This window comes from Podarcis cretensis (genome assembly GCF_951804945.1).
Source record: "Podarcis cretensis genome assembly, chromosome: 11".
NCBI lineage: Eukaryota > Metazoa > Chordata > Lepidosauria > Squamata > Lacertidae > Podarcis > Podarcis cretensis.
In genome coordinates this window covers 48,713,500-48,727,382 of record NC_137180.1, presented here as the reverse complement: position 1 = coordinate 48,727,382, position 13,883 = coordinate 48,713,500, and the positions used below count along the sequence as shown (strand labels likewise).

The window sequence follows — 13,883 nt, the reverse complement described above, 5'->3', positions numbered from 1 at the left end:
AAAAGAATTGGGCAAAACTGAAATAAAACCAAGCTAAATCTTACTGGTATTGGACTTCCTTAAAGGATCTAAGTGGGTTATATGTGTAATAAATAAATGGCGCAAGGAGGTATTATATTATATTACCCTTTCATTCTCTCTGCATAGTGCACCTCTTTTAAATAGTTTATCCTTCCAGCCATAAATTGATCTTTCTCGTTAGTTTTTGTCCATGTTCTTCCAGCTGGTTTATTTTGGATAGGAAGCATCATTATTTCTACTAAGATAACACATCTCTGACACTTCCCTGCACAAGAGGACATCATTTTGGATGACATATCAAAACGAATTCCATCTCAAGTTTGCATTGCTTTTAAAAACCACTCCTCCTTTTGCTTCCTGTCTCCCATTGTATCCTACCTGGATCCTTTGGGTCTTATGAGAGTTCCAAAAATCTAGACCAGTCAGCTGCTAAATACATTTTATTGTGGTAAAATAATTATTTTAAATTATGTAGGACTGCTAGCTTTACTCATCATAATCAGTAGATTAACAAACTAAGCAATCCTACACAATGCTTTCCGGGAAGTAAGCCCTATTGAAGTTGGTGAGACTTACAAATCTAAGATTGTCCTGCACAGGTTTAACTGATGTGAATTAGTGCCACAAATTTAAACAGATGCAGGACAACTCAAAGAGGCATGTATTTTTTAAAAATAAAAATCCAGACTGAAAAAACAAGCAACAATAAACAAAATCGGCAGGATTACATCTTGTAATTACTAACAGAAGGCAATGCATGTAACATATTTTTCATCTCTGTGTAGGTAAACATTTATGTAACCTCCATTGGCAACTTGGACCTTTTCTGTATTCTTCATCATAATATTACAGTGTATATTTAGTCTCTTTTCCATCATTTGGAGAGAGGCTGTAATAAATGCTGCTGCATGTGTCCCTGATTTGCATGTGAGATAAAATCAAACTACACTATATGAAAATATAATATTTTATCTTTGCCTCCAGCTAATTTAAGTTGGTACATGATTATTATTTTTTCTGCCAGGGCTTTTTGCCACAGCTCACTGTACCAAGAAGACACTGTTAAAAGTTCTGCAGTTGCCCAATTTTGTGCTTATTACCCTGCAAGCAGCCATGTAGTCTTTGGGCTCAGATGTGTTGTTGAAATATGAAAGGAAAAAGAAAACATTAAAAATAGCCTTCTGAGCTGTAGTTTTGGTTTTTTTGACTTTAAATTATATTCCCCTTTTCTTGGGTCAGAAAGAAAAGCTGGTTTTAGTTCATTGGATAGGTGGTAGACACCTAAAAGAGGGATCAGACAATGTGGTTCCTTCTATGTAATGTTGAACTACAACTCCCAGGCAGCATGGCCAGTGGCCAAAGATGATATGGGTTGTAGTCCAACAACATATGGAGGGCACCCTATTGGTTAAAGGTAAAGGTAAAGGTACCCCTGCCCATATGGGCCAGTCTTGACAGACTCTGGGGTTGTGCGCCCATCTCACTCAAGAGGCCAGGGGCCAGCGCTGTCCGGAGACACTTCCGGGTCACGTGGCCAGCGTGACATCACTGCTCTGGCGAGCCAGAGCCGCACACGGAAACGCCGTTTACCTTCCTGCTGGTAAGCGGTCCCTATTTATCTACTTGCACCCGGAGGTGCTTTCGAACTGCTAGGTTGGCAGGCGCTGGGACCGAGCAGCGGGAGCGCACCCCGCCACAGGGATTTGAACCGCCGACCTTTCGATCGGCAAGTCCTAGGCACTGAGGCTTTAACCCACAGCGCCACCTGCGTCCCACCCTATTGGTTACCTTGATCTAAATGTATATGAGGCTGTTCAGAGGTTTGGGCTAAAGTGTCACCAACAGATCACTAAAATGCAGGACTCCGTTATCACCTATTCATCTGAGTCAGATGGGGTGATGGATGTGCTGAATGGGTGCCTGGAATCAGTAATGGTCTGAATGATGGGGTAAGAAACTGAAGCAAAATACCAATGTTGGAAATCCTGCCAATTGAGTGTTTTAATGGATCTGGATGGGGTTGCACTTCCCCTGAAAGACCAGTTTTGCAGCTTAGGAGGACTGTTAGCTCTGGCCCTTACTTTAGATGCCCAAGTGCTATCAGGGGAATGATTTTGCTTTCTCCAGCTCCAGACCCTCTTGTCACACTTACCCATTGCCCTAGGTGAAGATTTGGCTGCTACGATGTATTGGGGCTCTCCTTGGAAACATCCCCGTGTTCAGAACATGGCCACCACATAATTGATCGGCATGGGTAGCTTTCTGTTGTTAAAACAATGCTTACCGGTTTCCGGTTACCAGATTCAGTTCAAGGAGCTGATGTTAACATATAAAGTCCTATATGTCTTGTCACCTGAATCCATTGGCTCAGGTTGGGTTCTGTGTATTTTTATCGCCACAGTTGTGTTTCAGACAGTGTTGTATCGGGAAATAAATAAATGGCACCTACACCAAAATAGGGCTCAAATGCTAGACATTGCCTGCAACTTTGGAATATAAAGGGGCAAAGTTGACATGACATTTATCACATTGTTTAAAGGGGGGGAATCTTCCATGTCTTGGGCTCATGTTATCTGAAGGACTGCCCGTTCCAAACCTCCCTGTTCTTTAAAGTCCACCCCTGAGGCCCTGTTCTCAGTGCCATCACCATCACAGGTGAGGCAGGTATCAATCAGATATACCACAGAAACACCATATAGATTTTAACATTAATAATTATTTTTAAATGCTGTGTATGGTTGGAGAAAGCCAGGTACCTTCAAATGCCTTGTAAGGATCATGTTTGGTATTTCTAGAAAGAGTCCATTAATAAAACGTTGTGCCTGCTAGACCAAGTCTTTTGTGTGACCTCAGTCCTGTTCCCTCCTTCTCCGTCATGAAATTCTCTTCATGATCAAGCTTTTAAATTGTGCAGAGTCCAGCAGACTCTGCACTGCAGACATTCAGCCGGAAGCCATGTTGGGCTGACATTGATAACAAGATGGAGGGTGGAGAATCGAGGAGCATCCCCCCCCCCACTTTTCACAAGTGGGTAGGGTTTTAGTAAGGTATTTGTGGCAGAGGGTAAGGTGCAAATAAGTGGGCTAGTAATGTTTGTGTGAATGTGGACGGGCAAGGGTTTTTTGTCATATAGTCTTGCTAATGATGCACAGCTCTGTTACTTCCCCCCCCCCCACCTGAGTTAGGAGAGGCAAGGCAACTTCTTGGTCAGTTTGTGGTTCCAGTAATAGACTGTAAACTGAGGGCCAATGAGCTGATAAGATGGTGGCCCTGTGAATTGAAGGTTCCAGCGTCTGGGAATTGGGCAGGTTCTGAATGGGGTTGCAGCCCCCTATAAGGAATAGCTACGTAGTCTGTTGGTACTCTTCAATCTAGCATTGCCAATGGAAATGCTGGTAGCCTCCATAGGGTTTGAAGCGCTCTTGGCTAGCTTTAGCTGGTGTGCCATCTTGGGCCATTCCTAGCCAGGGATAACTTGGCCACAGTGATCCATGCAGTGGTAACTTCACAAATTGATTATTGCAGTGCACTCTGTGTGGGGCTGCCGACTGAAGCAGGCTGGTGAGTACATGTCACACCAGTTCTAAAATAGCTGCAATGGCTACCAGTGTACTACCAAGCCACGTTCAAGGTGCTTGTGTTGACATAAAGCCCTACACTGCTTCAGACCAGGATACCCGATGGAGTCCTTATGCACCTTATGCACCTGCCCTTGCTGTAAAACTGGCTGGGATGCTCTCCTTTGCCAAGTATGCATTGTGCAGCAACAAGTGAGGGGGCTTTGTCATCTGTGGCACCTCGATTTGTGGAGTGCTCTCCCCTCAGTGACAGGTGGCTTCTCGTCTGTGGAATGCTTTCCTCAGTTAGGTCTGCCTGGTGCCTTCATCAACATCCTTTAGGCTACCAGGCTAAAATGTCTATCATCTCTCATTGTAATCAAAAGATGGATGATGGACAAGTTGGCTGAAGGACTATTGGAGAAAAGGTTCTAGGTGCTTTAGTTTTCATTATTTCTCTGCTGGGTTTCCATGTGGGTTATTGAAATGGTTTTATTGACATTTATTGTTTTGTACATTATCCCTCCTCCCTTCGTGTGAGTCTCTTAGAGACTTTTTTGGACTAAGAGACTAGCAAGTCAATTCAAATAAATAAATGTTAAAAACAACAACCTTGATCGTTATCCACCACCTATTATAAACATTTTAATTTACATAGACTGGGTTAATTGGAGGTGGAATTAGCTGGATTATTTTCACAGATGTGATAATTTTGTTACTGTTGTATGTAGATGGTTATTTTCATTGCTTGTCTACTTCTTTTTTAATTATTTGCTCTTGGATTTGTTTTAAATGAAAAATGTGATACGATTTTAATAGAATAAAAGAGGATGCAATGTAGCCACATGGTTTCATTGCTGTTCAGGAGTCTCACAGAACCCAGTTGTTTGACCCATAGACGTTTCATAGGATAGAAAAAGCAAATATTCAGCCAGGCATCCCCAACCTGCAGCCCTCCAGATGTTTTGGCCTACAACTCCCATGATCCCTAGCTAACAGGACCAGTGGTCAGGGATGATGGGAATTGTAGTCCAAAACATCTGGAGGGCTGAAGGTTGGGGATGCCTGGGATAGGCTTTTAGGTGTGATCAGAGTTTGGTAAAAGATCTGATTTTGGATAAGCAAGTTTACATGCAGCAATCTATTGAATGCTTGCCTCGAAATTGGCTTATAGTTCTGTAGTTGTATCATTCTGTAATTATTCAAATGATGTGCTTATTGTTTGTCATCATCTTGCATGGCCTATGGTCAAGCAAATAGAAGTATTACCAAGCTGTAACTAATAACATAGCAGAGCTGCCTTTTAAAAACTCACTTAAACCTAATATCTGTCCATTAACATGAAAAAGTATAAAATGGAATAATAAGGCTTTATATTTTATTCTGTTCTTTTTGGTGGTTATATACAGCTAAATCTTTTAAGTGCATTTATAATTCTGCATTATATTAAAACTGGAATAAATTGTTCTCCAGAAAACAATCAGGGCATGGATTGGTGTTTTTTTTTTTTAATTATATGAAAATATGTGCTTCTTCTGTGCTCTCTCGGAATATTTTCTACCCCACTGATGTGAAAGGTCAAGGCAAAGCCTGTAGAACAGCTTTGGGGTATTTCTTACAAGCCTTTGTTCCTTTGAAAGGCTCACAAATTATTTGGAAACCTGAAACTCTTACTGAAAAGGGCTTGCTCCAGGTCTAGTCAATTTACGTCTGATACTTTAGTGTGCTAAGTTCCTCTTAAGTGATACTCAGCACCTCCATTTTTCTGTAGAGTACAGTTGTACTGTTGAGGGTCAAACAGCTCATGACAATTATCATGTTGTTTGCTCCTGAGTGCAGGATTTCTTTTTGCAGAAATAGCCAGCATAAGGGGTCCAGTCTGGGTTGGGATCCCAGAGCAGAAGACAGGGTGCTTTAGTCCTTTATCTCCTGCTGTGTTCCAGATCTGGATTTAGGGACTTTTTTCATCCTGAGGGCCGTATACTCTCCCAGGCACTCTTCTGAGGGCCACATGCCCATGGCGGGCCAAGGACAGAGGAAACAACAGGTGGAGCGATGCATTCAAAATTTACCTATGCGCAGTAGGCTAGTTTCTACAAGCACATACCCAGGAAACAGGATGAGCTACAGCTCAGCTATGAAATCTGAAGTGTGTTATCTATGTTGTGCAGAAAGGTGTGCTGTGAGAGTTGTTGTTGTTTAGTCATTTAGTCGTGTCCGACTCTTCGTGACCCCATGGACCAGAGCACTCCAGCCACTCCTGTCTTCCACTGCCTCCCGCAGTTTGGTCAAAACTTTTATATGCCTGTTGTCTTTGTCCATGGAGTTTTCTTGGCAGGGATACTGGAGTGGCTTTCCGGTTCCTGCTCCAGGTGGATCACGTTTGGTCAAAACTCTCCACTATGACCTGTCCATCTTGGGTGACCCTGCACGGCATAGCTCCCAGCTTCTCTGAGTTATTCAAGCCCCTTCGCCACGGCAAGGCAGTGATCCATGAAGGGGGCTATGAGAGAGACTGTAGCAAAAGGAAATTTGTAACAAAGCATCCATCAGCATCCAACATCTTCAGATGGGTGAAGCCCTTCTTACGCACAAACTGTGTTCACATCAGCAAGATGCAAAAAAAAAAAAAAGCTTATGGACCCTGAATTTGCTAAGAGTTTTCTGCATATCTGGGCTATTTCTGGATTCTGTCTGAAACACACACTGATATGTGGGAGTGGAAATGCACGCAGCATCTTTTTGCTCTTCTGCCCAAAGTTGCACATTTAGCATAGTTAGGAACTTAGCACACAGCTGTTGCACATTGCAGAGTTTGTAATTTAAAGTTGTCCTTCCATAGCCACTGGAGCAAGTTGCCCATTACACTTGGCACAGATATATGTCCTTGGGGGCAATCCAGGCTGGTGCACAGGACCACCTTGCGTGTGCTGGCCATAGTGCTGAGCAAAACATCAAGGATTCCTTGAGGTGAACGTGCCTCATGACCTATTTAGGATGAGAAGGGAGAATCACTACAGAGAGGTCTGAAAAGATTATTTCCAAGCTTCTGTAAGCAGGGCACTCATGTGTGGTGACCTTCAGTGCAAGTCAAGTTACTGTAATGAAATAAAAGTTTGTGAGGTTTTGTCTTCAGGGGCAAGCCCCATGCAAGTGAACTCAGAGCATGCTTGTACTATGGACAAGCAGGTTTAATGGCCACTGCCTTGGTCCAAGGAACCTTGCATAAATAGCATAACTAGAGGAAGGTCAGGATTGTGGTTCATGATTGCTAAGGTGTTGATGAGGAAATACAAAGTTACCTTAAATGTGTTCAGGTCTAGTGTAAGGAAGGAATTTGCTGGGTATGCCCGGAACATTTGTCCACCTTCTTTGAGAAATCTTGGAGAACAGGTGAGGTAGCACAGGACTGGAGACAGGTAAATGTTGTCCCAGTCTCCAAAAAGGGGAGAAGGGAAGAGTTAAAGGAAAATATTTTGATACTGGTGGAGAATATAATGGAATGGCAGATGAAGGTGATGGACTTCATGGAATTGGCAGAAATGACTGGCAGAATCCGAGACCAGGGAGAAGAGTTGGTGGAAGAAGATTGGAAGAAATTTAAAGATTATCTACAGAAATATTGTAAAATTAAGGAATGTTAGAAAGATGTTGGAATGAAGTTACATTTCTTTAGCAGAAATGTTATAAAGAATTAAGTACAATAGATTGTAATTGGATTAAAGGAAAAAAATAATGTTAGAATTTGTTAAGTTAAATGATAGGACAGAAATTTGAGGAAGATGGAAAGGATTTGCTGAAACAATTAATCGAAGTGGAAGACAAAAAAAGGGAGGTGTGAGGAGGTCGCTGAAACAAGTAAAAGAAAGTTAATAACATTGAAAGTATTGGTTGTATTTCTTTTTTCTTTTTTTCTTTTTTAATTGTTTTTGTTTTATTTTTGTTATGTATATGTAATATTTTTGTCTTTGTATTGTATTGTATGGCTTTGTTATGTTTAATTCTTTTTTCTTTTTTCTTTCTGTAACTTTCAAAACTTTAATAAATATTAATTTTTTTTAAAAAAAGAGAATATAATGGAGACAATTTATAAGCATATTGATAATAATGCAGTGATTGGTAGGAGTCAGCATGGATTTGTATCCCAACAGATTAATGTTACCTTCCTTTTTATTGGGTTACTAGTTTAGTGGATTGTAGGAATTCTGTGGATATAATTTATCTTGATTTCAGCAAAGTATTTGATAGTTTGAAAGTTTGTTGAGTCTATGCTCAGAGCTTCCGTGAGCCTCCTTTCAGTTGACCCTGAATACATGCAATTTGTGACAAAGATGGTAGTCTCATTTTTTTTTCCTTACTTTCTCCCCAGGTATCATCCTTGGATTTGGTCTTCGGTCATACCACTTCAGCTACCGAGAAGTGAAGTACTTTTCCTTCCCAGGCGAACTCTTAATGAGAATGTTGCAGATGCTGGTTTTGCCTCTCATTGTATCCAGCTTAGTAACAGGTACACCCTTACCTTTTCCCTTTTTCTGTTTTGCAGCAGCTGCTGCTTTCTCTTTCCCTTTTGCCAATGTGTTGATAAAGAGAAAGAAATGCTTACAGCCGAGTGCATGAAAGATGGCAAACTCCAGGATTCAGATACTTGGTAAAATAATTCAGGGGCCATCAACATGGTACCTCTGGGTGCAGTGGTCCCCTTGGGGTCTTCCCTTGGCACAACAAAGCCTTTGAGTACCCCCTCTCAATGAGCACCCCTTGGTGACAAAGTGGTGGTTACCTTTTTATCCCTTGAAAAATACATAGAGCTGAAGGAGGGAGTTGTAAGAGTGATGCTCTTTCCCACTTCCTCTTTCAGCTCATTAACTCCACTGGGTCTGACTTTTACGCAGCTCCCTTGGAAAGGTGAGGTGTGGGCTGATTCAAGGAAGGGGGAAAGAATTGACCAAAATGAGGAGTAGCTTAAAAAAACCAAATGTGCCCACTGGCTTAAAAGTATTGGTGACCTCTGCAGTAATACACCATGAGAATTATGAGGAAAGAAATTGAAAATAAAATTCCTTTATATATAGATGCTTTACATGCAGAAGGTCCCATGTTGAGTTTCTGACATCATTTAAAAGGGCAAATTATACTTGATGAGAAAGATCTCTCTCTGCCTGAGATCTTAGAAAGTGGCTACCATTCAAAGGAACGATATTGAGACAGGTGAGTAAATTGTCTGACCTGGTCTAAGCTTCTTTGTCTAAAAACACTGACAGTCAGCAGCAAGGCTGGCTGATTTCACAGAAATTGCTCGGAAACATACCTGCACATTTTGCTTCATAACTTTCTTTCTAAGAGAGCTATAGACCTACTTGCTGAAAAAAGTAAATCTCAGAATCAGGGCCTCCTCCCTGGGGCTGCCAATGAAGGCCTTTGCAAGGCCATGGCAACCCTTACAACAACAACAACAACAACAACAACAAGAACAACAACAACAAGAACAACAACAATAATAATAATAATAATAATAATAATAATAATAATAAATTTTATTTATATCCCGCCCTCCCCAGCCGAAGCCGGGCTCAGGGCGGCTAACAACACTAAAACAGTACAACATTAAAAACATTATAAAAATTAATTAAAATCAAAATTGATGGCAACCATAAACTAAAGTTTTGTAAAGATTGCCAAAGGAGGGAGTCAGGCTGTGCCCTGACCAAAGGCCAGGTGGAACAGCTCTGTCTTGCAGGCCCTGCGGAAAGATGTCAAGTCCTGCAGGGCCCTTGTTTCTTGTGACAGAGCGTTCCACCAAGTCGGGGCCAGTACTGAAAAGGCCCTGGCTCTGGTTGAGGCCAGCCTAACCTCTCTGAGGCCTGGGACCTTCAAGGTGTTTTTATTTGAAGACCATAAGTTCCTCTGTGGGGCATACCAGGAGAGGCGGTCCCGTAGGTACGAGCGCCCTAGGCCATATAGGGCTTTGAAGGTTAAAACCAGCACCTTAAACCTGATCCTGTACTCCACCGGGAGCCAGTGCAGCTGGTATAGCACCGGATGAATGTGATCTCTAAGCGAAGACCCCGTAAGGAGTCTCGCTGCGACATTCTGCACCCGCTGGAGTTTCTGGGTCAGTCTCGAGGGCAGCCCCACGTAGAGCGAGTTACAATAATCCAGTCTGGAGGTGACCGTTGCGTGGATCACAGTGGCTAGGTCAGGGCGAGAGAGGTAAGGAGCCAACTGCTTAGCTTGGCGGAGATGAAAAAATGCCGCCTTTGTTATAGCTGCAATCTGCGCCTCCATGGAGAGGGAGGTATCGAAGATTACACCCAAACTCTTAACGGACGGTGCTGGCACTAATTGCACCCCCGCAAGAGATGGGAGTTGCCCCCTCAGTCCCATGTCGTCCCGTCCCAGCCAGAGGACCTCTGTCTTCGAAGGATTTAACTTCAACCGGCTCCCACGTAACCATCCAGCCACAGCCTCCAAGCATCTGATCAGTGTGTCTGGGGCCGAGTCAGGGTGGCCGTCCATCAACAGATAGAGTTGGGTGTCATCAGCATACTGATAGCAGCCCAGCCCAAAACTCCGGACAAGCTGGGCGAGGGGGCGCATAAAGATGTTAAAAAGCATCGGGGAGAGTATCGCACCCTGGGGCACACCACACACCAAGGAGTGGCGGGATGACAATTCCCCCCCAAGCGCCACCCTCTGTCGCCGACCAGAGAGAAACGAGCGCAGCCTTTGAAGGACTGTGCCCTGGATCCCCACGTCGGCAAGGCGGTGGTCCAGGAGTTCGTGATCGACCATGTCGAAGGCTGCTGACAGGTCTAGAAGAATCAGCAGCCCCGATCCGCCTCGATCCAGCTGCCTGCGGAGATCATCTGTTAGGGCGACCAGAGCCGTCTCGGTCCCATGACCAACGCGGAAGCCAGACTGGAATGGATCCAGAGCTGATGTTTCATCCAGAAACCTACCAAGCTGTTCAGCAACCGCTCTCTCAATCACCTTACCCAGGAATGGAAGATTCGAAACCGGGCGGTAATTGGATAGATCTAAGGGATCTAATGATGTTTTCTTTAAGAGCGGGCGCACCACTGCCTCCTTCAGTTCCCCTGGGAATGTCCCAGTGCCAAGGGACAGATTGATGATATCCCCCAGTGGGGGCCCGCACCTCGTCTGGACACGCTCTAATCAGCCAGGACGGGCACGGGTCGAGAGGACAAGTGGTGGGCTTTCCAGCTCGGAGGAGTCTGTCCACATCGGCTGGGGATATCCGGTCAAAGTGGTCCAATACTGAACCCGAGGACAGTCGAGGGGCCTCCAGTTCCTTTATTGTATCCAAATTGGCAGGGAGGTCATGGCGGAGCAACAGGACCTTCTCCGCAAAAAAGCTCGCAAATGCCTCAAAGCTGTGTGTCAAATTGTTATTTAAATTTGGCTGTCCTTCGAGGGACGTTAAAGACCGAATTATGCTAAATAATTGCGCAGGGTGAGAGCTAGCGGATGCAATGGAGGCCGAGAAGTAGGACTTCTTAGCGGCCTTCACTGCCATCTCGTAGGTTTTCATAAAAACCCTATAAGATGTTCTTGAAGCTCCGTCATGGACACCCCGCCATACTCGCTCTAGCCGTCCGAGGTCCCGCTTCATTTTCCGGAGCTCCTCGGTAAACCAGGGAGCCCGGTTTCTGCGGGGTCGCAGAGGGCGCTTAGGTGCGATCTCATTGATGGCTGCCAGGAGCTGGGTGTTCCAGGCCTCAACAAGCTCAGTCAATGAGTCGCCAGGGGGAGAAAGGTCCCGCAAGGCTTGACAGAATCTATCAGGGTCCATCAGCCTCTGCGGGCGAGCCCAAATCGGCTCGCCACCTAAGCAGGGTGGGGGTGGAACGTCAATCCTGGCTTTCAGAGCATAGTGATCAGACCATGGCACCTTCATCGAAGGAAACATGATCACATCTATACCGACGCCAAAGATCAGATCCAGCGTGTGGCCTGCTTGATGTGTGGGGCCCGAAACAAACTGGGAGAGCCCTAGTGTCGCCATGGAAGACACCAGGTCCAGAGCCTGTGAGGAGGGAGTGGCATCAGCATGGATGTTGAAGTCCCCCAATACCAATAGGTTAGGGAACTCCAAGGCCCAGCCGGCCACCGCCTCCAGCAGGCCTGACAGGGTGGCTGCTGGTGCGCTAGGTGGCCAGTACACCAGCCAGACAGCCAAGCTCACCTCGGAGCCCCACACTAGGCCAACACATTCAATGCCGGGGATCGATGGCGATGGTAGAGCCCTGAAAGAACAATCTTCCCGGATTAATAACGCCACCCCTCCCCCCCGGCCCACAGTCCGCGACTGGTGGAAGACGGAGAAACTTGGGGGCGCCATCTCTCGTAAGGTAACAGTATCCCCTTCGCGCACCCAGGTCTCAGTCACACATGCCAGGTCAACCCCCTGCGAGGTGAAGAAATCTCGCAGGGTGGCGGTTTTGTTGCCTATAGACCTGGCATTGCACAACACCAGTGACGGAGGTGAGTAATCCTTGCTCACCCTACCCTCGTCTCTCGGGATGGGGCGCAGATTGGAAGGGGTACGAGCATATCCGTATCTCGATCCCCTTCGCCTATGACATCTGCCCCCACCGCCATACAAGAGAAGGAAATATTTTTTCAGAGCTGAAGTTGTCTTTGGTCATACCAAATATGCTCATGTTTTACTCCTCTGCTTTATTTCATATTGTTACACATACCCCAGTCTCTGAGTAGTGAGAGGTTTCGGGGGTTCTAGTGTGAGCCCTGGGGTTAGTTATCTTGGAATGAAGGCCGCAAGAGAATGATGGCATTTCTGTGATAGCAAGGTTTTGTTTATACATACAGTGGTACCTCGGGTTACAAACACCTCGGGTTACAAACACTTTGAGTTACAGACTCCACTAACCTGGAAGTAGCACCTCGGGTTAAGAACTTTACCTCAGGATGAGAACAGAAATCACGCAGCAGCAGGAGGCCCCATTAGCTAAAGTGGTACCTCAGGTTAAGAACGGTTTCAGGTTAAGAATGGACCTCCGGAACGAATTAAGTTCGTAACCAGAGGTGCCGCTGTATTTATACAGGCTGAGCGTAAGTAGAAGAATGGAAGAATGTGGAAGACATTTTAGCCACAACAAACCCTCTCTGCTGCCACAAATGACAAAGCCAGGGAAATTAGGATTTATACACCCCTCCTAAAAATAAATTAATAAATAGGTCTGCTGCGTAGATAGTGCTTTGAGTATTTTGACTTGTAACAAAAATATAAGACTATTTTATGATACTGCATAAAAATCTTCTCATCTGCTTTGTGTGACTGCAATAATATTTTTAAAACAGAAAATATCCTTCCCTCCTTCCTCCACCCTTTTATAAATACAACAAATATCAGAGGGAGGAAAAAGACCCATCGCTGAACCAAGAATGGTGCGAGGGATGAGTGGCAGTGGGGTGGTTGGCAAGAAAACAGGATGGTTTCCACTTTCCTTGAGCAGGGAGGACAGAGTGGCTTTATCAATGGCTAGAAGTATCTTTGTAGACAGTATTGATGTCCATATGCTGTTGTCTGCAGAAGGCAGCTAGTTTGTAAAGGGAATGAGGTCAGTTGTCCAGTGTGAATAGGTAAGGATTCTTCGTTCTGATGTTTCAACACAAGTTGTTTGGCTGCTTCGCATGGTGCAAAGAATCCATTTCTTTTGTCTGGATACAAAGTCTCATTGAGGCAATACAACTTAGCAGTAAGTCTTTTGAGGGCCATTGGATTGTGGCCCATCTCTCCTCACAAACTACCTTCTCAAAGTGATTCTCTATGAAAAGATAGATGGATCAGTCTATTTTGGCTCCATGTCATTTTTGCATCTGTTCCTTCATAAGCTTATTCCATTTCTGCACTAATCTGTGTTTTTTTTAATTGCATCAGAAGTCATGTTTAAATACATATTGGAATATGAATCTTTGGATGCATTTTCTCACAAAGTACACATTTATACTTGTATAAATGCTTTACAAAAATAGCTGAGAACTGTGTTGCAATATTCAGAGCAGTGTGAAATCTGAAAGATAACTGTCCTGTTCTCATTTTGCAGAGGCTGGGGGTAGGCGAGTGAAAATCAACTCTGTTTTTAAATAGAGCATTCCTCAAGCACCCCCACCTCTGAGAAATCTAGTTGCTAACCTTGGGCATATGTTAGATTCCCCCCCCCCCCGAACTTGATTTTTTATTTTTTTATTTTTTTTAAATGCAAGTTACTTGCATGAAATGGCAGATCTTTGCTCATTTCTGTTTGTTTTGTGGTGTTCTAT

At 44.3% G+C, this 13,883-nt stretch overlaps 1 protein-coding gene across 1 annotated transcript in view; it reads left to right on the top strand.

The window, feature by feature from the left end:
* The window catches only part of SLC1A3 (solute carrier family 1 member 3), a 41,303-nt gene that overhangs the window by 10,511 nt on the left and 16,909 nt on the right, over positions 1-13,883 (top strand). The window contains exon 3 of the mRNA XM_079994919.1: positions 7,948-8,085. Within this exon, the coding sequence (XP_079851045.1) occupies positions 7,948-8,085 (138 nt within the window). The remainder of the gene's footprint in view (positions 1-7,947; positions 8,086-13,883) is intronic.